General features: G+C 35.7%; 1 protein-coding gene and 1 long non-coding RNA gene across 5 annotated transcripts; one reads left to right on the plus strand and one right to left on the minus strand.

The window, feature by feature from the left end:
• The first annotated feature begins 826 nt into the window (after nucleotides 1-826).
• Nucleotides 827-23,490, plus strand: ccdc120b (coiled-coil domain containing 120b). 4 transcript variants are annotated; one of them, XM_048173190.1, is made up of 11 exons: nucleotides 827-942; nucleotides 13,079-13,193; nucleotides 13,284-13,385; nucleotides 13,583-13,713; nucleotides 14,069-14,176; nucleotides 14,258-14,378; nucleotides 16,691-16,747; nucleotides 16,862-17,018; nucleotides 17,106-17,207; nucleotides 18,241-19,260; nucleotides 20,947-23,490. In XM_048173190.1, exons 3-11 carry the CDS (start codon nucleotides 13,337-13,339, stop codon nucleotides 21,044-21,046), a joined length of 1,845 nt encoding a protein of 614 aa, XP_048029147.1. In that variant the 5' UTR covers nucleotides 827-942; nucleotides 13,079-13,193; nucleotides 13,284-13,336; the 3' UTR covers nucleotides 21,047-23,490. The 4 variants fall into 4 exon arrangements, with proteins under 4 accessions (XP_048029147.1, XP_048029146.1, XP_048029148.1 ...); XM_048173189.1 differs by lacking the exon at nucleotides 827-942 and adding an exon at nucleotides 949-1,076; XM_048173191.1 differs by lacking the exon at nucleotides 827-942 and adding an exon at nucleotides 8,455-8,999 and having other exon boundaries at nucleotides 14,258-14,345.
• Nucleotides 21,323-24,148, minus strand: LOC125256886. The gene is made up of 2 exons (XR_007182207.1): nucleotides 23,633-24,148; nucleotides 21,323-21,533 (listed from the first exon to the last, which is right to left on the minus strand). It is a non-coding gene; the product is annotated as an uncharacterized LOC125256886 (long non-coding RNA).
• Between the last annotated feature and the right edge of the window lie 786 nt (nucleotides 24,149-24,934).

Genomic DNA, 24,934 nt, shown 5'->3' on the forward strand with positions numbered 1-24,934 from the left:
ATACATTTAAAGAACAGAAATCTGAACATTAAATAAAGCCCGATTCAAAATTCTTGTATCTTTTTGGTGACATACTAGAGTTAAAGGTTTTTACTGAGGATTTTGGTCAGAAAAAGGTCAATTTTTACCACGTTTTAGGAATAAAATATGTAAGTCAGTGCACAATGATATATGAACAAACTCAATTTGAGAAAAGATATGTACTGTAATTGAAATCTACAGACATAAACCGATGAAGTGTAATAAAATAACGACTTAAAATTGCATTTTGATGTTTTCTTTCTACTACACCCACTACGAAATGGAAGCAAAAAAGCTCAAAAATTGACCAGTGCTTTAAAAACAAACAACCAATGGTATTATCTTTAATGAGGCCTCATTCAGTAACAAAATTTTAATGCTGGATTTTTTAAAAAGCATTAACTAAAAGTCACTTTAACATGCATTCTCTGCAGCATCCACGTAAATTTTCCCCTGCGGTATCATGGATCAAATATGCAATACACGCATTCGCCAGAGGGGGCGCCATAACACAGTATAACTACACCTCTGCATTCAAGTCATACGAAGTTGAGCTTTAACTGAAAATGTTTTCATTATGTCGTTATTAAAATACAGTAAATACAATATTTTATAAAATATAAAAACTTTATAAAATTCTCTAAACAGTTAATCATTTCACATGAAAAGAGTTTCTCTGGAATGTGGACCTGTAATTTTTTTTTTAAGATTTTCGTTGCAAACAGACTATATCTTAGAAAGCTCTTCAAGTCTCAGTTCAGACACGCTGCATGTAGTTTCACTCAGTTGAGTCTATATAAATGGGCAAGACTGAAAGAGTTAATCAGACAAGTGGATGCGTGTTGCTCTTCCCTGTTTGCCAGTCTCGTTCCAGAGGTGTGACAGCGCTTTACTGTGGATAACTGGGATGAATGCTAAAATGTGAGAGAAGATGTTATGATATCATTGTGCTGGCGTGATGCAAGGACCCTGTATGTGTTTTGCATGAACGGGAGGATGTGATCTGCAAGATGTGACTGAGGAGAGCCGCAGATGAATATTAATTGGCATCGCAGGTCCGTGCGCATGGTCTTTTCTTACGATATCTTCTATTAAACGTCGCGTTTTCTTAAACAGGCAACATTTATGGGAGTAATATTTGAAACATAGATATCACTTGATTTATATATGGACTTGATATTTCATTAAACGTATGCTCCCTAAACGCAGGGACGCATGAGGAGAAATCTGCCTCCTGTCATTTTAGATACCTAGGACCTTTTGCTGTTGTGCTAAATGTGTGTATTAAGATGTGTAGTCATTGAAAACCAGCGTTCACATTCTCTTATTCGCGTCTCATTCATTCAGCATGTAGTTCTGCTGATGAAAGCGTCGCGCGTGGCTTTAAATGGGATTTTCCGTGGCATGTTGCTATGCGATGGATTAATGGTGCAAAACAGTTACACCTGTTATCTGTCGGCTAGGATTGATTAGCATTAACGTGTCGTAAATGTGTGTTCTTTCGGATAAGCCACAATGGTCAATAATGCGATACTATTTATCCAGGCGTGTGTCTCAGTTTGATTCATTTCAGCGATTCGAATCATTTGAATCAGTTACTAAAAAGATTCATTCAGTGACCCTTTCCGCAGGTAACATCGCCAGTAGGTGGCCACAACAAGAATGAATTTGGAATAGCATATTAGTCTTATTACTATTTATGGAAAAACATCAGGATATAAAGTGTACAGTACCAGTATGCTACTGTGAATTCATTTTGTGTGTCTTGAGTGAGTCATTCAATTGATTCTTTACAAACACTGAGTCGTTTACGATAGAAAGTATTTTCTTAAATTAAACATTTTACTTCCATTTTGTTAACTGATAAGTCATGATTTTTATCAAGCTGTAAATAGCCTAAAGTTTCAATAACGTCCTCTTTACATCATTTTAATTGCATATTGTCTTTAGTAGGGCCATAATAACAATATTTTATGTACTTATTAAACATGTATAATGGTTATAATTCGAAATAGAACAATGGTACTTACCACTATCGTGTTTTTTGTTTGTTTTTGTTTTGTTTTTAACATCTACCATGGTATTCTTTGGTGTATCTTTTTTTTTTCTTTTTTTTTGTATTTTATACTATTATTGTATTTAATGAAATTTCGAATTAGATTCTATTTTTATATTTTCCTTTTTATTTTAATTTTAATTTGTGCTTTTGTCATTTTTAGTACTTTTATCCCAGGTTTCACAGACGAAGCTTAAGCTAGTCCTAGACTAAAATGCATGTTTGAGCTGCTTTAACTGAAAGCAACTTGTACTGACATATCTTAAAATATATCAGTGCCATTGTTTTGTCTCATGATGTACACCAGTAATGTTTTTTTTCTAGTGAAAGTTTATAAAATCTACTTAAATGCCCTAATTGAACAAAGACCTAATCCTGGTTTAGGCTAAGCCCTGTCTGTGAAACATATTTCTTTCCAAGTCTTGTGAGGGTGTGCCATTTATATTATGAGGTTTTACTTTACAATGCTACTTTCATCCAGCCCACATCATAATGCTTCATTTGTATGACAATCAGCAGATTTGCCCATTCATTTAAATGAAACATGCACATTTTGCGTGTCATGGCACATAATGAACTGCGCTTCTATAACTGAAGCTCTTGAGTTTAGCTCCTTCACTCACGTCCCACTATGTTCACTGCTAGCTGAGTATGGTGTATGTGATTTGAAGTGTCTAGACTCTGAGTCACTCTGCTTTGCAAAGCACAGATTTCTTGCTCCATCTAGCACTGTCAAGAGTGTATTTTCAGCAGATCTCTCCTGTTTTGACCTCTTCTCTCTCCAGGGTGCAACAGCAATAAAGAGTTCAAACTGAGTCGATTGTTGCTTGATGTTGTAGCCATGTGTGTGTACCAGGCACAAAAGACTCATGCTGGGAATTCCAGGGTAACATCTTTTTAGCTTGTTATATTTTCAACCCGTCTTGCAGTTTGCAGGGTTTTGAAGTATTTTAGATGGTTATAGGAAGTGATAATATATAGAGGAAGCAACTACATGCTTAAGGGGATAATCCACATGTATTGACAAAAACAACACTCAAACATTTTTCAAAATATCTTCTTTTGTGTTCAGCATTTGCATGACAGAATGATGACAGAATTTTAATTTTTGGGTGAACTGTCCCTATAAAGTCTTGAGTCGTCACCACAAATTACAGTGCAGGGTGTGAGTGTTAGTGTCTAAACAAATGGCTTTCTGTTATCTGTCCAGCTGCCATGCTGTCTGACCCCAGGACAGGGTCTGAGGTGGCAAAACACTGTCTCCACCCTGGCTAGGCTGTGAAATGTACATGTTTTTACAGAGGGATTTACCACAGTGTTGCCAAGTTGTGGTTAGCTTTGTTGCCGACCGTCTGTTTTGTCTTTGTTTATCCAGTAGTAAAGAAAACACTGAGGAAAGAATTTCATCTTTGAGTGGACAAGAAAGAGGAGTTGAGCAATTACTCAGGCAGAAATAACACACATTTAAGACTATTCGACGAGAGATTTAGCTCCATGTTGGGTGTTGTAAGGCTCTGATGTTCTGTACTAGTGCAACACTGCTCACATCATCAACAAATTGAAACAGCTTTTTTTATCTAAATGGATAAAAGGACTTTACCTACTTGGCTGTCAATGGGGTTCAAAAATGTGAACTGTAAGAGAGGGTTTTTTTTCTGGTGGGGGGTGGGGGGCTTCTATAGAGGACATATGGGCCCGGTTTCACAGACAAGGCTTAAGCCGCATTTACCCAGAACAATTTGTCCCAGGAACTTTTTTTAAAGGAACTTTTCCCCCCAGAACTGTTGCTGCCTGCGTTTCCATTGCGGTCTAATGTACTGTGAAGATTAGTCTGGTGATGTAGGACTGTGCGCGACTTTCCAGTTTGCACTGGAAAGTCATTGGTCCATCGGTCATAATTTTTAAAATCCATAGTTGATTTGAATAACAAACAACTCTTACTGCACACAACAGACTAAAAATGGTGGTTGAAATAAAATGCTGCGTGGAGTCAACCAATCAAAACGCTGCGTGAAGTCAGGCTACGTCCACACGAAGCCGGAGCTTACCCTAAACCGATATTTTTTTTTCCTCGTTTCAAAAAATATCTGCGTCCACACGAACCACTGAAACGACTCAAAACGATGTAGTATACATGCCAGACCATTATGTGGCGCTGTAATTCTGCCGCAGAAATGCACTTAAAGCAGCGAAGAAGACTTGGAGCATGCGCATAAACCTTGCGCGCTGAATACAAACTTTAGCAAAGCTTAGAAATAACACTTTATTTTGGTTCAGTAGCTTCTGCAGCATGAACGCAAGCATGTAGAGTCTGCTATTGCTGTTGTTGGTGCTGTTTTGTGGTGTTAGCGCGTCTGACTAGGGGTCGACACGTGGGGTGATGACATCATCGTTTCAGAAAATATACGGATTGCCTCGTCCACACAACAACGCCAAGCCGGCGTTTTCAAATTTTTCCACTCTGGGACCCGGTTTCACCTTTCGAAAACGCCGGATCCGTGTGGACGAAACGCCTATCCGATAAAAAATGTGTGCGGTTTCACTGAAACGCGTCTCCGTGTGGACGGGGCCTCAGTCAGCATGTTCAGCGCCCAAGTCCCACCCCCAAGTTCCTGAACTTTGAAAAACTGCTACCTAGCGAGCAGGGACTTTCTGAGGGGAAAATTTTTACCTGGAACTTCATTTAGACCCTGGTACCTGCAGTCGAAACAAACCGAGTACCACACCAAAGTCCCTAGTTCCTGGGGAAAGTTCCTGCGGTGGAAACAAGGCTTTAGACTAAGCAAGGAGTAGGCCTTAGTTAAATTAGGACATTTAAGTAGCTTTTATAAATGTGCCTTAGAAAAAAACATTGGTGTTCAGACAAAACAATGGCACTTACATATTTTAAGATATGTTGCTTTCAGTTAAAACGGCTCAAACATCCATTTTAGTCTGGAACTAGGCTTAAGCCTTGTCTGTAAAACCAGGCAATGATCTCTAATACATACAATGGCATATTAAAGCGAAACTCAGTAAGATTTGTGAAGCTCCCCCTACAGGTTCCTTCAGTGAATCACACTGTCGTAAATACTCCAAGCGCAGCTCTGGACTACAACAATTACAACGCTCAGTAGTTTTGCAAATACAGTACAAGAAATCTCGATGGAGGTGGGTAATTTTCGAAATTGTCTTATAAAGTCATAATATATACATTGTTTTTGAATTACCGTAAAGCATTTTGTCACTCTTGCGTGAACGTGAACATGATTTGTCGTGAGATTGTGTCGGGTCGGCGCAGCTCAACTTGCAAGTGCTGTTTTCTGGCGTAGACGTGTCAGAGGGGGTTAGTGCACGCCTCAAACACACCACTACAAGTCAATTAACCATCGTAAGGACTTAGAAAACTATTTATGAAGATAAAAAAAAGTTACTTACTTAGTTCTGCTTTAATGGACGAGTGACATGGTCATAACGGCACTTTCGGTCACATATGTTGTAGTACGGCTTGTTGAATGTCACTTTATGACTGACTATGAAAATAAGGATATACTTATACAATACACTTGTTTATGAAAGATCACTAGGTTTTCTGTAAGTATGAAGGGTTACACTGAGTGAGCAGAATTATCTGCTAACACTAAGCATATAAAGTGCTTAAGAGGAGAGGTCTTTGATTATGTAGCTACTAAAATGGTTTGAACACAGTGGTTGTTGTTTGACCCCTGTAACCTGATCGGCAGAGATCAAAGCCAAGGAGAGTAGATGTTGGCAGGACAGCAGCTGGTTGTTCTTGAGAATCAGATGTAAGGAGGGAGGGTCACTGCTGGTCACACTTGCTCTGAGACTCAGAGGATTGAGCCGTATTTCATTATATTGAGCACAGACCTTAACTAATGGTCTTTGAGATTCATTTTGACAACTTTGTTCACAAATCACTGCTATGGGGTTACACAGATCAATCATTAAGGAATATATATATATATATATATATATATATATAAAGACTCCACCTGCAGTGTTTTTCCTTTTATGCTCATTAAGTTTAAAGTGCCCCTATTATCCTATTTTAAATTTGGCTTTGGAGGTCTCCTACAACATAAAAAACAAAAAAACACTTTTTTTTTTATAATATACATTGCACATCACCTCTTTTCTCACTGTGTCTGAAGTGGCTTGATAAAGAATTCAGTCTCTCTAAACCCCGCCTTTCTGAGAGCCTACTGTGCTGTGATTGGTCAAACGGCCCAGTCTTTTGTGATTGGTCTACTGCTTACAGCACGTGTTGGAATCAAAATGGCTGTTAAAATATCCAAATTTCAGCTCTGGAGGCTTTCTCAGCACTTACTCAAACAGTAGCAGTGGTGTTGGTTTTACAGTATCAAATCCAGCGTGAGTCCTCATCTTTTGGAAATGAATTTGCAGCATATGACATGTTGCTACAACATGCTGCTTCTCATCTACAACTATAGTGCTTGAGATTGGATCAAAGTACTACGTAAACGTTGTTCATGGTCAGCCAGTGAAGACCATAGGCTGGCATTATGCAAATTTGTTACAAACCTACATAGTTATGTTGCAGAACTGAGACTGAAATTGCTGTTGACTCGTTTTGGCAGTTCAGATTCGATTCTTTCTTTTAGGAGACAATACATTTATTTGCCGTGCACTTTGATCTTTAAAACTTTGCAGACTTTTTACATTCACAAATAGCTATATTACACACTGCATGAAAGTTAATATTTGAAAAAGCATAGGGACACTTTAATACACTTATTTGTGTACACTTGTCTTGACCTACAATTGTTGACAATCAAATTGCTTTGGAGACATTCAACACTCTGTGTCCTCAATTATGTCTGTTTGTTTACTTACAAAATGCATGATTACCCTCTAAGCATGGCCCATTAGATGATGCTCAAATAATTTTGTCTGTGACCCAGAAACATTCTTCATTGCACCTCTGTTGTATTTTGAACTCTGAAGTGATGCAATGGACAGAGAAAGACCGAGAGTGAGAAGGAGCGTAATCTCCAAGCAGTAATCCTCTGATTCTTTGTGCGCCAGAGCCCTATTGGTGTGCTAAAACAGGGCAGTGTAAATGAGAGACAGGTCATGACAAGTCCTTGGAATTGCCTTTGTCTGCTTTGAGAAAGCACTTCTCCCCCAAGCGCTAATCTCAGCCCCTCTAATTTCTACAATAAGGTCTCACGGTCACAAATAGCGTCAGATCCCTCTGCTATTCCAATTCACTATGCTGTCGTGTGCAGGAAAAGTGTGTCATAAATTTCTAGGCTGCATGTTCATGCCATCGTGCTCATGTCATTTTTATATGATAGTGTAGTATGTGTCAGAAATTCCATGAAAAAACGTTAACTATTTTAGAAGCATGATTTCATATGCATTTGCACAGTGTTTCGTACATTGGAATGTGCAATTTATAGAATAATGTATGTATGAAGATCCAACCCTAAACCTAACTGTGTCAGGTTGTGTGCAAAAGATTGAGAAATTCATACAAATTAACCAACAATTCACCAAAACTCGTACACTTCTCTAAAACATCAGTTTAGCCATTTCCCCTGCCAACCCTTTGGCAATAAAAAAAGAAATGCAGTTAGCAGATGGAGGTGTAGAAAACATTGCAGAGAACTAATAACAAGTGTTCATTGTGTCGTTTTGAGTGCTTGGGCTCATAAACTCATTTTTTGTTCCAGATTTTCTGTGGTTGACTCTTTATGTTTTAAAGCTTGAATAGATCAGTTTTAAAAACAAAATAATTACCTGCGGTATTGTCACAGTTGTTCTTAAAAAGCTCAGAAGAAAGCTGAGAGGAATGCTGCATGCAGAGGTCAGTAACTTGCTAAGTAAACACTGTTGACACACACCAGTGTTTGTTTGACCACATTACTATTGACTTAAAGGAATAGTTCACCTAAAAATGAAAAATCAGTCATCATTTTCTCACCCTCATGTCATTCAAAACCTACAGTATATGACATACTTTCTGCTGTGGAAAACAAAATGAGAAATTGTTCTTGTCACTTTTTTATTCAATGAGCATGACTAAAGAGGTCAAGATTCAAAAAGGACACAAAAAATATGTTAAAGAAATCTTAAAAGTATATGCATTCTGTTAAAACAATTGATGTGTTTAATGGACTATTTTAAAGATTATGATTTTGTCCTTTTTAAGGCTTTGACATCTTCAGTCATGATTCATTCTCATGGTCTTTTTCCATGCAATACTTTAGAAAATCTTCTGAGTTCTGCAGAAGAAAGAAAAACATACAGGTTTGGAACAACGCCAGGTAAGGAAAACGATCATATTTGGGTGTACTGTCCCTTTAAATATACAATCGCTATGAAGGCTCCCTACTCGCAGCAAAGGACATGGGGCACTCAACACGTGTATTAGATAAACCTCTTCTCGTTTAAAAGATAAAAGGAATGATTTACCAAGTTCTGCAATGAGTGTAAATCATTCTTGTCTGCGACGTTTAAGTTAGAAACCATATGGTTGTTACGGACGCCACAGCCTCTCACCTGTCCGCTTTTCAGACCAAACCATTGAACTTGCCGACATAATCTGAATTTAAATCGCCAATTTGCGTAGGAATTCGATTTTATATACAGTCGAATTTCCTGCAAAGACACAACTATAATTTATATATATTAAAAAAAACGTGTATGTTTAATATTTTATTGCCATTTTATGAGTGGGTAACCCCCGTCAGCGCATGTAGATGGTTTCGTCCTTGTTGCCTTTAGGGCTCGTAGAAATTACTGCCTGAGTTGCAACGTCTCCAAAGAAGAAACGCGATAAACATTTGACGTCGTGCAACTTGAGTAACATGTTAATGAAATCGGACATGCAATGAAATCAGCACCTGCTTTTCTCTCGCTTTTTTGGATATCTTCGTAGCGACTTAATTCGTTCAAGGTAAGCCCTGCACATTAAAGCAAAAAGTTTCTCCAGCAGCTCAAGTGTGTCACACGTGATAAATAATTGCTTTCAAAATGTTAGTTAATTGGAAGGATTTTTTCTTTCTCGTTTGACTTGTGTTTTAGCTGATGGTGATAAGTGATAATCTGTAAAATGAAAACCGTAGCCAAGTATAGCGGATCATTTATAGTCACGTGTCGCTTCTTTAACAAATAAACGTTGATTTTGTAAGTTGTTCATTCAGAAGGTCTTTGTCTGACACACATGAATCATGGATGGTCCTGAAACGATTAGATACTCGAATGCATTGGAGTCACAGCTGTGTGTATACAGTCTCACCTGCCACAGCTGTCATTAACATGCCAATTCACACACCATGATGTTTTGTTGTATGATGGTTGTAAACAGAAAAATATCAGTCATTTTAAATAGACATTTAAAACATTTAAGGTGAAATTGTTCACCATTTTATACACATGAATTAGATTTTTTTTGTTGTTGTTGTTTCTATTAAAAATTGTTTTCATAAGTTGTTCCAAACCTGTATAACATTATTTCTCCCATGGAACACAAAAGGAGATGTTGGGCAGAAGTTTACAGTCACCATTCACTTTGATTGCATTTTCCCCCTGCACTGATGGTGAATGTCTGAGACAGTCATTCTGCTAAACACCTTCTTATGTGCATGACATCAAGTTGAGCAAATTGTATAATTTTTGGCTGATATAACCCTTTAACCAGGCATTACATATGACAAGTTGGCGAATCTACGCTATACCAAAATTGCTGTAAAGTAAAAAAATGTAACAAAATATCATCAAAAATTATAAATATTACCATGATATATATACACAGGCCTGTGAATATAAAATATTATAAATGCATAAACAACAGCAGAAATGTGATTCATCACCCTAACATGGAGCAAACACTAAATATGGTATTATTATTAAACTTTGTCAGTGTTTTATTTTATATTATTGCTTGATACTATAGTTGCATTTTGGTATTTTCCTTTAGTATTTTCTTGTCTATTTTTTTCTTTGTGAGACGGTAACATGCACCGCATTGCTTACACTGCTGCTGTCTTTATATGGATCTCTGGCTCTCTTACTTTTCCCTGTCTCACACTTTATCTCTTTCACATGTTTTGTCCCAGGACATTGGGTGCTTTGTCATCAAATTCCCACAAATCCCTTGTTTATATCTCTCTCTCATTGTTCTCTCTGAGTCAGGTTTTGATCTCTGAGCATTTATCCTCCCCTCTCTCCTCCCATCATGCTCTCTGCCAGGTCTCTACAAGAGCCGAGGTGTGCGATATCTGTTAGCATGTGTCCACCAGATGTGCTCAGAATCTTATTCCTTCACTTTCTCTTTTGTGGAATTAGAGCAGCTTGTTTTGAATATTTTGCCTTTTTTTTACATTCATACCCCTACTTACACTTGATATTGTTTATAGTCTGTTTACCCTGCTCATGGTTGGTTTTATGTCTTGTTTTGTTGTTGGATGCATTCCCAGCCATCCATCGTATCACATGACCCACGCCACTTCCTCACAAACAAAAACACATTCTGCTTGTTCTGCCCATGTCTTGCCAGCAGGCTTTATAACATAAGTATGATTCATGAACAGACTGTCAGATTGGTGACATTTGCCGTTTTTGAAATGTTTTGTCTTGTTTGTGTAAATACGGTTAAAATTAATTTTAAGTGGATGTCAGTGTGCAAGTTTATACATAAATAAATATATATATATATATATATATATATATATATATATATATATATATATATATATATATATATAATATATATTTTTTATATTTATATTTGTATATAAACTTGCACACTGACATCCACTTAAAATTAATTTATATATTTTTATATTTTAATTATTTTTAATTATATATTTATATAATTTATATAAATTAAAAATAATAATAAAATAAAATAAAATAAAATTTATATAAAATAAAAATTATATATATATATATATATATATATATATATATATATATATATATATATATATATATATATATATATATATATATAAATTTTAATTTTATTTTATATACATTTTATTTTATTTTTAATTTAATAAATATATACACACAATTTATGTCAGTAAATTCACTGACACTGGACTGGAGTCTAAAATTTACAGTAGTGGCTAAAAGTGATGTCCGGCTTTACCCTTTATTCAAATATTATTAAATATTTGTTAAAGACTTTGTAAGCATATTGTGCTTGGAGTCAATTGTTTTATTTGTGATACAATGAAACATGCCAAATTGTATAGACTTTATTTTTGGCTTGGCTGTCATACAAAGAAATTATGAGAATGCAAAAACGAGAGAACCAATGAAATATCAATAACTGATTATGTTGTAGTTAATATGTTTAATGTTTTTCGATGCATTTTGTTTACATGGTAAAATAAAATATGTATATGTAGTTTACCTTTTTTTTGCCAAATTCTTTTGTCAGATAAATACCTTAAAGGATTAGTCCACTTTTAAATACACTTTTCCTGATAAATTTACTCACCCCCATGTCATCTAAGATGTTCATGTCTTTCTCTCTTCAGTCGAAAAGAAATGAAGGTTTTTGAGGAAAACATTCCAGGATTATTCTCCTTAAAGTGGATTTCAATGGCTACCAACAGATTTAAGGTCCAAACTGCAGTTTCAGTGCAGCTTCAAGGGCTTTAAACGATACCAGATGAGTAATAAGGGTCTTATCTAGCGAATCGATTGGTCATTTTCGAAAAAAATACAACCGTTTATGCTTTATAAACAAAATATCGCCTTGAACGTACTTTCCGCTTCCGCATTCTCCATAACGCTTACGGAAAAAAACGAAACTGCCGCCGCGTTCGTTCCGTAACTTGAATAGGGAAGGCGTAGAACATTCAGCGTAAGCGTTATGAAGAATGCGGAAGCGGAAAGTACGTTCAAGGTGATATTTTGTTTATAAAGCATTAACGGTTGTATTTTTTTCGAAAATGACCGATCGATTCACTAGATAAGACCCTTATTACTCATCTGGTATCGTTTAAAGCCCTTGAAGCTGCACTGAAACTGTAATTTTGACCTTCAATCTGTTGGTAGCCATTGAAATCCACTGTAAGGAGAATAATCCTGGAATGTTTTCCTCAAAAACCTTCATTTCTTTTCGACTGACGAAAGAAAGACATGAACATCTTGGATGACATGGGGGTGAGTAAATTTATCAGGAAAAGTGTATTTAAAGGTGGACTAATCCTTTAACCAAGTTTAGCGTTTTGTTTTCCCCCTGTATTTAAAATATTTAAAAAATACAAAATATTTCCCTAATATAGTGATGGCTTAATCAGACTTTTAGGGTCATTCAAAACAAATATCCCCTCCGGACAACACTTTTGGCCACTACTGTAGTCAAAAATAAAAAAAAATTAAACCTGGAGATAAAGTTTTAGGATTTTGTTATGACATAAAATTAAAAAGAATTATGTCAATTATTTGAAAGTGATCTCAGATTTTTAAAATTTTAATTTTAGCATAGCTGACACTATATAGGTGAAATTGTTGAAATTTTGTTATTTGTTATGTTTCATTAAAAGTTGCTCATTCGTTTGAATCTGAGCTATTTGGTTGTGACACTCAAAATGTTTCTGCAACCCTAGATTTAAACGTTGTAATGTGGTTGGATAACCTGGGTTGCCACAAAGACCTGATATGGGCTCTCACTTTCACACCCTTGGTCATGTTACCCTCTGATGACATAACTTACAGAAAGTAAGAGGAGAGGTAACTGTGAACGATTTAGTCGCACAACAGAGATTCAAGTATGAAAACGATCGCCATGTTTTTTTTTTTTTTTCATTTATTTTGATAGCATTATTTGCACTTTGCCTCTCTGAATTAATGTGTTCTGTTGTCTTTACATTGCATTTTTCTGCAGAACAAGCCATTAACCTCATGTAAGCCATCATTAGAGGACTGAGTTACAGCCAGTCAAAATAAATCGATCTCAGGAACATATATAAGTTATTATTGTGTATAACAATTATACTTTTTTTCTTCCATACTAAGGGCTCTGCAGTAATTTGAGTAGTCGCACAGTGGCTCCCTCTGAAGGCCACTGGGATACTGCCATATTGTGGCCCTCAACACCAAATGAAATGCCTCACGTGACTCAAACTATAAGGTGATGGGAGGTTTTTCTCAGATCAGTCTCAGTTCATTGGTAGCTTAAATTATACATGTTAATTAGATCACCGTTGTTCTTTGTCTACAGGAGCTGAGGGTTAATTGGGAGCTAAATTCACAAGACTTCCTGAAATACATTCTATGGAGGTCAAAGGTCACCTGATCACTGCCATGGGCTTAGGGGCTCCAGGTGAGCCTACTTAAATAATACCTTGTTGAGAATTCCTTATTTAAAGCAAGGAAGCACCATACATATTATTGAATGCATCATATAATTACTTTTTTTATTTTTTTTTATTTTAGTATTGTACATTAAACGTTGCACACTTAGAATGGATTTTTTACAACTTTGGCTTTCTGTCTCATGCACATTGTGCTCATGCACAGATGTCCAGGGCTGTCAGGACAGCAAGCTGCAAGCAGAGCGAATCTCAGAGCTGCAGGAGCGAAAACAGAGTCTGCAGAGCCTTTTGATCAGTCGTCTCGGAGAGCTGCGGCAAGTGTGTCTTCTGGAGGCGGTGAGATGGTTTATTAAATTTTGGAACAGTATTTTACTTTTAGGTAGTCGCTATAAAGTATTCTCTCAAAGAAACAAACACAAAATGCTTGCTTCACAAGTGAATGAAATATGCATTGATCTGATTCACTAATCTTATATTTTTAAAAGTGAATTCTCTTATTTGATGTGTGAAGTTTTGGTGTTAGGATTTGTATTCATGTGAAGAACTGTTTGTTTTTTGAATGTAGATGTACAAAAAAATCTGAACTAGGTGTACTTATTAGAACCATCTCTTCTAGCGAATGGCTACAAACAGCGCAGCATTCCCTAGTGAAGTGAATAGAAACAAAGTAAAATTTTAAATGTCTGTACAGGAGCTCACAGGGAAGCTTCCACGTGATTTTCCTTTAGAAGAAGGGGAAAGACCTCCCTTTGTTCAGCGCCGAGTTGGCCTGGCCCCTCATGCTACCTCAAAAGGAGAGGTGAGTCTGTTTGCTGAAAGATAATAAAAGGATTCTCCTAACAGTTTAATACAATAATAACCATGTCTGTTTTCCATGTAGGATGACCCAGGTCAGCGAAGGCAGATGAAGGCTCTCTTCAGTGGTGCCCTGCGCCGGAGCATCGATTATGATAAAAATGCATTGCACAGTAAGAGGACTGTTCACCGGGGATGTCACACGGGTAACGTTACACACATATGCGCGCTCACCGCACACGCACAAATGAAATTCTGGTAAACATTGGTTATTTGGTACGAAGTGCATACACTGGGAATGGCTCTACAGGAAGTGCATGCTAACTGAGACTTTTGCCCTCATTAAGCAAGTCTGTTGCTTGAAAAGGACAATGGACTAATGTTGACAGACTTAGATATTTATAAATGACTTGATTAAATGTTTTAACAAATAGCGTACACAAACAATTAATATAAAAAAGCTTGCGCCTTCAGACACATTTTTAATGATTTTTTTTTTTTAAATGAAATTAATACTTTTATTCAGCAAAGATGCATTAAATTGATCAAAAGTAACAGTAAAGTACGGAAGAGGATTAGGGCCAAGCAATAATAAAAAAATAAAACCATCTCGAGATTAAAGTCGTTAAATTACGAGAACAAATTCGTTAAATTACGAGAAAAAACTAATTAAATTTCGAGAAAAAAATCGAGATAAAATGTTGAGAATAAACTCATTATATTACGAGAAAAAAAAACGTTACATTTCGAGAAAAAAGTCGAGATAAAATGTTGAGAATAAACTCGTTAAATTACGAGAAAAAAACTTGTTAAATTTCGAGAAAAAATTTGAGATAAAATGTTGAGAATAAAGTCATTAAATACCAAGCTAAAAGTCATTAAATTACGTGAACAAATTCGTTAAATTGAGAAAAATGTCGTTAAATTTCGAGAAAAAAGTCGAGATAAAAATGTTGAGAATAAAGTCATTAAATTAATGAATTTATTCTTGTAATTTAACGAATTTGTTCTCGTAATTTAACGACTTTTTTTCTCGTAATTTAATGAGTTTATTTTCGTAATTTAATGACTTTACTCTCAACATTTTATCTCAACTTTTTTCTCGAAATTTAACGAGTTTGTTCTCGTAATTTAACGACTTTTTTCTCGAAATTTAACGAGTTTGTTCTCGTAATTTAACAACTTTTTTCTCGTAATTTAACGAGTTTGTTCTCATAATTTAACGACTTTTTTCTCGTAATTTAACGACTTTTTTTCTCGTAATTTAATGACTTTACTCTCAACATTTTATCTCGATTTTTTTCTCAATTTAAAGAGTTTGTTCTCATAATTTAACGATTGTTTCTCGTAATTTAATGACTTTATTCTCAACATTTTATCTCAATGTTTTTCTCGAAATTTAACGAGTTTGTTCTCGTAATTTAACAACTTTTTTCTCGAAATTTAATGAGTTTATTCTCGTAATTTAATGACTTTACTCTCAACATTTTATCTCAACTTTTTTCTCGAAATTTAACGAGTTTGTTCTCGTAATTTAACGACTTTTTTCTCGAAATTTAACGAGTTTGTTCTCGTAATTTAAAATTTTTCTCGTAATTTAGCGAGTTTGTTCTTGTAATTTAACGACTTTTTTCTTTTATTTAATGACTTTATTCTCAACATTTTATCTCGACTTTTTTCTTGAAATTTAACACGTTTTTTCTCGTAATTTAATGAGTTTATTCTCAACATTTTATCTCGACTTTTTTCTTGAAACTTAACGAGTTTTTTTCTCGTAATTTAACGAGTTTATTCTCAACATTTTATCTCGACTTTTTTCTTGAAATTTAACAAGTTTTTCTCGTAATTTAATGTTTATTCTCAATTTTATCTCAACTTTTTTCTTGAAATTTAACAAGTTTTTTCTCGTAATTTAATGTTTATTCTCAAAATTTTATCTCGACTTTTTTCTTGAAATTTAAAGACTTTTTTCTTGAAATTTAACGACTTTTTTCTCGTAATTTAACGAGTTTATTCTCAACATTTTATCTTGACTTTTTTCTTGAAATTTAACGACTTTTTTCTCGTAATTTAATGTTTATTCTCAACATTTTGTCTCGACTTTTTTCTTGAAATTTAACAAGTTTTTTTCTCGTAATTTAACAAGTTTATTCTCAACATTTTATTTCAACATTTTTCTCTAAATTTAACACGTTTTTTCTCGAAATTTAACAAACTCGAGATGGTTTTATTTTTTTATTATTGCTTGGCCCTAATCCTCTTCCGTAATAAAGACGTTTGCAGTGATACAAAGTTTTACTGTTTCAAATAAATGATGTTCTTAACTTTCTATTCATCAAAGGATCCAAACAAAATGTTTTCACAAAGATCTAAGCAACACAACTGTTATGAACTTTGTATGTATGTGTGTGTGTGTGTGTGTGTGTGTGTGTGTGAGTGAGTGTTTATATAACAATAGGAAAATCTTTTCTTTGTGTAACTATTTTAATGTGATGTTCTCTTTTTTTAATACTTTCAGAGGAAACTGTGAAGTCAGAGAGCAGTTCAATGTCAGACTCAACATCACATGACAATGGTAAGGCCTCTTAACATTATAAAACAATGAAAGTGCATCTCAATTACCACACTGGTCTGTTTTTGTCAGTCTGTAACTGTGATATTGTACAACCCTGTCAACTGTGGTTTACAGAGGATTCGTCTCCCAGTGTGGCACCTGAGCATCGCTCCTTGTCTCACCCCCGGCTGGCCCCAGGCAGTCCTGACAGTAGACTCTGTAGGAAGCTGTCGCCTGTGGAGATCTACTACGAGATGAGGACTCGCCGCAACTCCGCCTCAAGCTCTGTGAGGTGAGCGGAGGGGGATGTTTTCACAAGCTGAAATGGGTAAAGTTTACACTACAAATAAAACTTATAAATTTATGAATGTTCATTCAGCCCGAGTCACTCTATCCCAAGAAGTGCATCCAACGTGGAGGGCAGAAGTGTTCCAGCCACACCACTGTTGTCCCGCACTGCACCAATCAGTGTCCATGTGAGGTAATGACTCTTTTCTGTTCATTTTCTTCTGCTTTTTGTACACTATGTCTACACTTTGGCTCTTTTCCAAAACCTAGTGAGGAGCCTACTGCCTATAAAAGCATCTGCCTTCTAAGGCAACACCCAAACTGGCATTTACATGTCCAGCAACACAGCAATAGCACAAACTGCATGAATGTTTCTTATATTATATTTGATGTTAGCTTGTTGCGAAGCTAACAATAAAATACTCTAATAGTCATAGACATAACACTACCGTTCAAAAATTTGGCATTTTTCCTAATTTTTTTATGTTTTTGGAAAATTAAAACTCTTATGCTCACCAATGCTGCATTTACAAAAATACTGTAAAAACACTATTATTGTCAACTATTATTACAATTGAAAATAAATGTATGTTGAATGTATTTTAAATTGTGATTTATTTCTGTAATGGAAAAGTTGAATATTCAGCAGCTCCATTACTCCAGACTTCAGTGTCACATGATCCTTCAGAAATCATTCTAATATGCTGATTTGGTGATCAAGAAGTATTTATTATCAATGTTAAAGATAAATGTTTTTTCTTTAAATGTTTTTTCTTCTAAAGTTCAAAAGAACAGCACTTAATTGAAAAAGTTACTTTTGACCAATTTAATGCATCCTTGCTGAATAAAATAATTAATTTCTTAAATTAATTTCTTGATCCTTAACTTTTGAACATAATACACACAAATATTGGGAATAAAACCACTTAAAATTAACTATTACTTTAAAACTTTTCAGTATTGAATGAAATATTTTAGATTTTATATGTTAGAATTTTTCTTGCTCTGTCCGCCGTCTTTTAACTGCTCCCTTATAATTCGGCCAAAATAAAATACCTTTGCAGATAGTATGATTATATTGGAACAGGCCTCATGTCAGGAGTGCACTTATGATGACTTCAGGTCACTAGATTATCACTGTAGATCCACTTTAGAGCCAAATGGTTTTTTTGTTTTTAATATTATTACCATTAATAACTTCTTACTGTCATATCTTCTTCTGCTAGGCCAGAGATGCCTGGTGGTATTGCACTAAAGCAGTGGTGTGGAAGTCCAGATCTTCCTCAGTTTGTCCCACTGGCATCTTTGGAGGGCTCCTCTTCTGAGCGCCGCAGCTGCCCCTACAGCTCCCGCGCTCGCCGTAGCAACAGCTCTGAGGCGCTACTTGACCGCTCGAGTCTCCCTGAGCCTGGTCCTCCCCGCAACGGCATGCCACCCCGAGCTGGACCGTACAAGAGCTCAGAGTCCCTCACGGATGGGAAGCTCCGTCAGATATATCAAGGCAGCCCAGAGAGACAGATGATGGGATTTAAAGACCAGGGTCGAATGCGCTCCTCTCTTGGTGGCCAAAGCAGTGGCACTGGTTACAGTGAGATTTTGATAGACTACATTTGGGGCAAACAGCAAAAGAGGCCCGTCCAGGCTCAGCAGAATCAATCAACAGGACGAATCTGGCCAGACTTCTCCACTCCTCCATCAGGTACCCCTCCGCACTATAACGGTTTCTCACATTCGCAGTTACATCTGGCTGCCGCCCCACCTTCCTATAGTCCCATGCTACTGCGGGGTCAAGAGGCCGAACCCCGTCGGGTCAAAGTGACACGAACAAAATCCTGCGGGCCCTTCATCCCACAGGATGCTGTGTTGTTCTCGGCGTATGATCTGTCACATCCCTCCTCTGGATCCACAACCTCTTCTATTCCCAACCTGCTCCCTCACCATGCAGAGCTGTCCACTGCTGCAGCGTTCGGCCGCAGGCCACCTCAGTTCTCTCTGCCCACTCCTGAGGACTCCACCCGCAGCCTGCACAAGGCACTGGCGCTGGAAGGACTCCGGGACTGGTATCTGAGGAATGCCTTAGGATATTCCACTACGGCCAAAGGTCACGATGGACTTTCCATGCGCCACTCACACACTCACCACCACCTTGTGCACCAGTCTCAGTCCATTCCAGCCGACCCACTGTACTCAGTGCACCGTCAGATACCTCAGTCTGCTTCATTTCATGGGCATCCCTTGCATGCCAGGTGAGTTTTCCACATTTCTATTTCACCCCACAGCAAGGCACTCATGGTTATGGAAAAGCTGAAAATATCAGAGAATTTGAAATGGTCATGAAAATTACTGGAATAGTAATAAAAATTACTATAGTAAATACATTTTCTAGCTAGTCATGAACATTTTGATTGATCATAAGGTGTGGGAACCATGCCACAAATGTGAAATTGATAATAATATTTGAATAAACTAATAATAATAGTGTATATATATAAAATATACACTGTAAAAAAAATCCCAGTAAAATTTATGGTAAAAAACCAGCAGCTGTGGTTGCCAGAACTTTACCGTAAAAAATACAGTAGCAACGTAAAAAAAAATCTGTTAAATTTACGGTAAAATAACGTATTTCATTAACTGATATAATGTTAATTTACCAACCTAATGAAGTACTAATATCTGTTTTGTACCTTTATAATACACTGACAGTCACCAAACATAGTGGTGATAAGAGTCACATGATGAATCAAACATTAGATGTAACATAAAACCCTAATGTACATAACTGATTAGAAAAAAATGAGAAAAACTAAGAAGAAACAGAGTTATTTCAACGAAAATATATCAAATGTGAAGTGTCACGCAGGGAATTGTTAAATGTCAATTTAAGGTTTTTCACTGTAAATTTTACAATGAATTGTTATTTTTCACTTCCAAAAACTGTGAATTTAACGGTATTTTACCATAAAATTACATTAAATGTACCGTTAGATCTATTCTTATTCACCGTATATAGTACGGAAACTTTCTGTAAACCAATTGACAGTTTTTCACCGCAGCATTTTTACAGTCTTTTACTGTTAAAATCACAGTCAGTTTTTACAGTGTATATAATATATATATAAATAAAACAATTACAAGCACTATGTTTCAAAAGTATGAAGTTGGTAAGATTTTTTTCTTGGTATGCTCACCAAGGCTGCATTTATTTGATTAAAAATACAGTAAAAACAGTAATATTATAAAGTATTATTACAATTTAAAATAATGTTTTTCCATTTTAATACATTTTAAATTAAATAAAATGATTTAATAAAATAATTTTATTTAATTTAATAAAAATAATTTAATAAAATTATTTTTATGGCAACACTGAATTTTCATTACTCCAGTCTTCAGTTTCACATGATCCTTCAGAAATCATTGTAATATGCTGATTTGGTGCTCAAGAAACATTTCATATTATTGTCAATGTTAAAAAAACAAAACAAAACAAAAAACAGTTGAGCTGCTTATTATTATTGCTTATTATTTCTTAAAATCTTACTGACCCAGGGTGGATGGGTGGGTGTGTATTTATATATATATATATATATATATATATATATATATATATATATATATATATATATAATATTGTGTGTGTGTGTGTCTCTCTCTCTCTCTCTCTCTCTCTCTCTCTCTCTCTATATATATATATATATATATATATATATATAGATATAGATATAGATAGAGAGAGATATATATATATATATATATATATATATATATATATATATATATATATATATATATATATATATATATATATATATATACATATATATAGGTAGATAGATAGATAGATAATACCACAATAGCTGTAAGTTAACCACTTAGACATTTTCTGATGCTGCCATTTTCAGTTTGATCTTCTCTCTTCATCCTGGCAGGTCCGTGGAGCTCTCTCTCTACCCAGAGCCTTTCCCCTCAGAGGGGAACACTCAGAAAGAGTCTGGCTCTGAGCCCCCTTCACCTGGAACACTGGTCTGACTGGCAGCCGACACACCCTAGGGCCTCCAATGCAACTTGTTGCAATATCCAATGCAAAATGTCACCTTGTTATAGGGATGCACCGGTCTGATACTGTGCGCAAGTACTAGTACTCCTCTAGTACAATTTTGTAGCATAAATGCTGCAACACAAAGAAAAAATGACAGCAGAACAAAATAGCATTTGGTTGGAGAAATTGAACATTAAAAATATATAATTATATATAATATAATTTTAACAAAGTTCAGGGAAGAAGTAGGCGGGGACTGGCAAACATTCAGTGTAAAGTTTTAATCATAAAATAAATAATAAGACAAAAGTAAAGCATATAACCATAATAAAACCAACATAAAGACCAGGCCTGGTCCTCTCTCTTCTAGAACTGTCGTCACTCCTCCTTTATCCTTCCGGAGCGCCTCCATGGGACTGGAGACTGGTGTGGCGCACAGGTGATCCTCGTTCCATTCCCACGGCTCTCTGCCCTGCCCTGCTTGCCACAATATTATATAAAATTACAACATTATTTAAAAGTACAATTATTGTACTGCATCTAACAGAAATATTGGTTCATCCCTACACTGTTTAGCAAATAAGGAGGCATCTTTAAACAACACAGAACTGAAATAGTAGATCAGTGTGTTGGCTGTCATAGATCTAGCACTGCGCTTGATTGTAAACTGGTGTTTACAAGGTACATTTTGTTTTGTTTTTCTTCATACTCTGTGTGTGTATTAATGGGATGTTATTGTATTGTATCTACATTTTAAAAACAAATGATATAGTTAATCATCTCCACTTCATCCTGAGATATATTTATATATTTTCAGAGAATAAAATAGATTATAAGATGTATGTATTCTAAATTACTATTTTGTAACTAATATGTTTCAGGTTAACAGTCATTTAATTATATACAAGACTACTCTGAGTTTAATGAACTCATGCATTTTAATGTACTATAACAGCAGTGAATGTGTTGCATACCTGTTTGTTTGTTTATATCTATATATCTAAATATCTATATGTAGCTTTGAAGAGTATGATAAAAGCATTTCATATAGAGGACCATGAAGTGAGGATGAGCTTTTTCCTCTTTGAGGGCTTATATTCTCTGAAGTTCTAGACATGCAAACAAGCTTATGTCTGTTCTCTAAAATGAACTTTAAAGCTCTAATACAGGGATTTGTACTATTTAGCCAACAGTTATCGAATCCATAATTTCAAAAAACTTGAAAAGGACTGTTGGCCTAAAATATTTTGATCTTGAGCTCTGAAATGGCATTGCGGCCTGTTCACGCACCAAGTGAAAAAATTTCAAAAAACATGCATGAGAAGATGAAATGATGCATCCTTATGAAATCCTTTACAGAGTCAGAAATGTATTAATGTGATTATTCACATTTGTTTTATTTAGTTGTTTTTTGTTGTTCATTTTTGAATGCCAAATAATTTAGTTTAACAGTTTTGGCATCGAAAATTGTTTGCATATATATTACTTTCATGATTAGTTGATTCTGATTTGGCAACCCCTTTAATTGATATTCTGCAGTATTCAAAAATTATAGCTGAGCATTTACTGTAGTTTACATGTTGAGAAGTGGCATAAGCTGGTCTTATGTTTGCACTCGTTGGAAGCAAAATACCTTATAATTGTCTTAACCGGTCAGTATGTCATCATTCTGTTTACTTTGACTTGTTCCTGAGTTGATGGTTTAGTTTTTCTTCTCTGGATTGTTCTTCCTGAAATAGTAATTCTGGCAAAGCATCATCTGGCAGAGTTTCTAATGATTACCCTTCAAATCAGCACAATTTGGTGTCCACTATTAAATACAAGACTAATTTGTCCCCATGTTACGCCTATGTATTATTGCTAACACTGCAGAAGATAAGTCATATGATGGTTTAAGCTTCAAACAATGATTGTTTGTTTAATACTTGGTTAATTAGACTTGAAGAATTCACACGTAGTTGCTACTCTTCATGTTGCCGGTTTGTGAGGTGCCTCCAGCTGGTATCTGAAACTCATGACCAAACAGCTGTGCATTGCTAGTCTCTCTTAGTGTATTTTGGTGACATAAATGTCTGTACTGTAATTAATTATAAATAACGAAAAATACCTATATGTAGCAACTTGAATAAACAATATATATTGTATATTTATGAACTGATCAGATTTTGTATACATATTTATTTGCATAGTACATGCCTCTAGTTTGTTTACATCAGCGAAAGCGACTCTTGTTGGCATCTTTATGAGTGACACCCTGTTTTAGCTTTAAATTGTGCTATCATTGCAGCTTTTAGAATCATAAATGTATTGCTTGATTTTTTTTTATTTTTATATATATATACTTTTTACATTGTTTCTTTTTTCTTTTTACATTTCATATCAAGATGGTCTGTTAGGGAAAAAATTCATAATAAAGATAATGATATAAAGTCAATTGTTTTCCTAACTGTTACACTTCTTTTACGAAAATAAATCACACCTAAATTTAAATTTTAATTACAATGCATCATGTAAGCACAAATCAATTTTGGGTTACACAGAACATTCTGAAAGGCTGTTCAGTTCACATTCCTTACATTTATCTTTGGTCTTTGGTCAGATCACTCCCATGCCCACTGAACACTTGGAATGTGTTGGAATGTTTTTCAGCCACTTCATGTGATTCTCTCCTATTCAAATTGGCGCACAGACAGTTCTCTTTGAAACATGCTTCATCTAGACTTCATATCCTTTTATATATGATGTTTTAATAACAAAGTTCAGGAGGAGCTCGTTCAGATAATGAACCTAATTAACACGAGAGGAGCGCATTCAGTTAATCAACTCTGATAATGATAAGAGGCATATGTAGGTACTCTGGGTTTGGGCCCAAATTCAGAGCTTGGAGCCCTCCCCCTGGACAGCACACCAAATGTGTGAACTTTTGAATTAGCTGATTTCTGTATAACAAATTTTTTAAGCATAAACATGACGGAATTTAGTAATTGACCTCAATGCACTCAGCCATTTTTACTCAGGGTTTGAAATGATGCAGAATGACACCGGCACAAAAACTACCCACACCTCCCAATGACCAGGTGCTCTGTCTGTCTTCAGCCAACATAAGGAAGACCCTATCCAGGATTAAAGGTGGTACAGAAGATGTTTTGTTTTATACATTTTTGCAATATTACTTGAAACTGTCTTTACTAACTGATGAAAGACTATTTATTAGGTGCACTGAAAGTAATAATATTAATATACATCATCTGTGCATGAGGTAGGGCCTTAAAAACATCAGCCAATCGTTTACGCGATCATCGCGTAAACGATTGGCCCTCTGGCTTGTCAATCACTGCCATTGTGAGAGACGTGCGCGGATTGGCCCTCTGGCTTGTCAATCACTGCCATTGTGAGAGACGTGCGCGGATTGGCCCTCTGGCTTGTCAATCACTGCCATGAAGTTCCTTGTGAGAGACGCACGGCTGCGTGCTCTAGTGACTTTCTACACTCCGCATGCAATGTTTTTGTCAGGAGACAGGAGTAACAACTGCAGATTATGAGTCACCTGCGGTGAGTCCGACATAATGAATCCACGGCTTTAGGTCGCGCACAAACTTAACGATTGTAAGGCCGATTATGAATGTAAATTGATACTTATGACTGATCGCGCTCAAACGCGTCCAGTCAGAGCCAGTTGCGTTCAGTCTGCGATTACAGTCGGTGTTCAAATTCCTTGTGAAAGTATATAAATCTGCTTCAGGAGCAGGAAACAATCGCTGTATGTTGAGCACAGTCTTAGAATGTTTTAGCTAGTCGTTAAATGTGTGCCCGGCTTAATAACACAGTGAATGCCCGTGGTAAACAAACACTGAAGGAGGGGGGTTGTTCTTCCGCAT

This window comes from Megalobrama amblycephala, linkage group LG21 (assembly GCF_018812025.1).
Source record: "Megalobrama amblycephala isolate DHTTF-2021 linkage group LG21, ASM1881202v1, whole genome shotgun sequence".
NCBI classification, from domain to species: Eukaryota; Metazoa; Chordata; class Actinopteri; order Cypriniformes; family Xenocyprididae; genus Megalobrama; species Megalobrama amblycephala.

What these genes read in the sequence shown, in the direction of transcription:
- ccdc120b (XM_048173190.1), top strand. Translation starts at nt 13,337, where the DNA reads ATGGAGGTCAAAGGTCACCTGATCACTGCCATGGGCTTAGGGGCTCCA. An exon ending in TCCGCCTCAAGCTCTGTGAG is followed by an intron (nt 17,019 to 17,105) that starts GTGAGCGGAGGG and finishes ATGTTCATTCAG; the next exon opens with CCCGAGTCACTCTATCCCAA. An exon ending in CCAATCAGTGTCCATGTGAG is followed by an intron (nt 17,208 to 18,240) that starts GTAATGACTCTT and finishes TTCTTCTGCTAG; the next exon opens with GCCAGAGATGCCTGGTGGTA.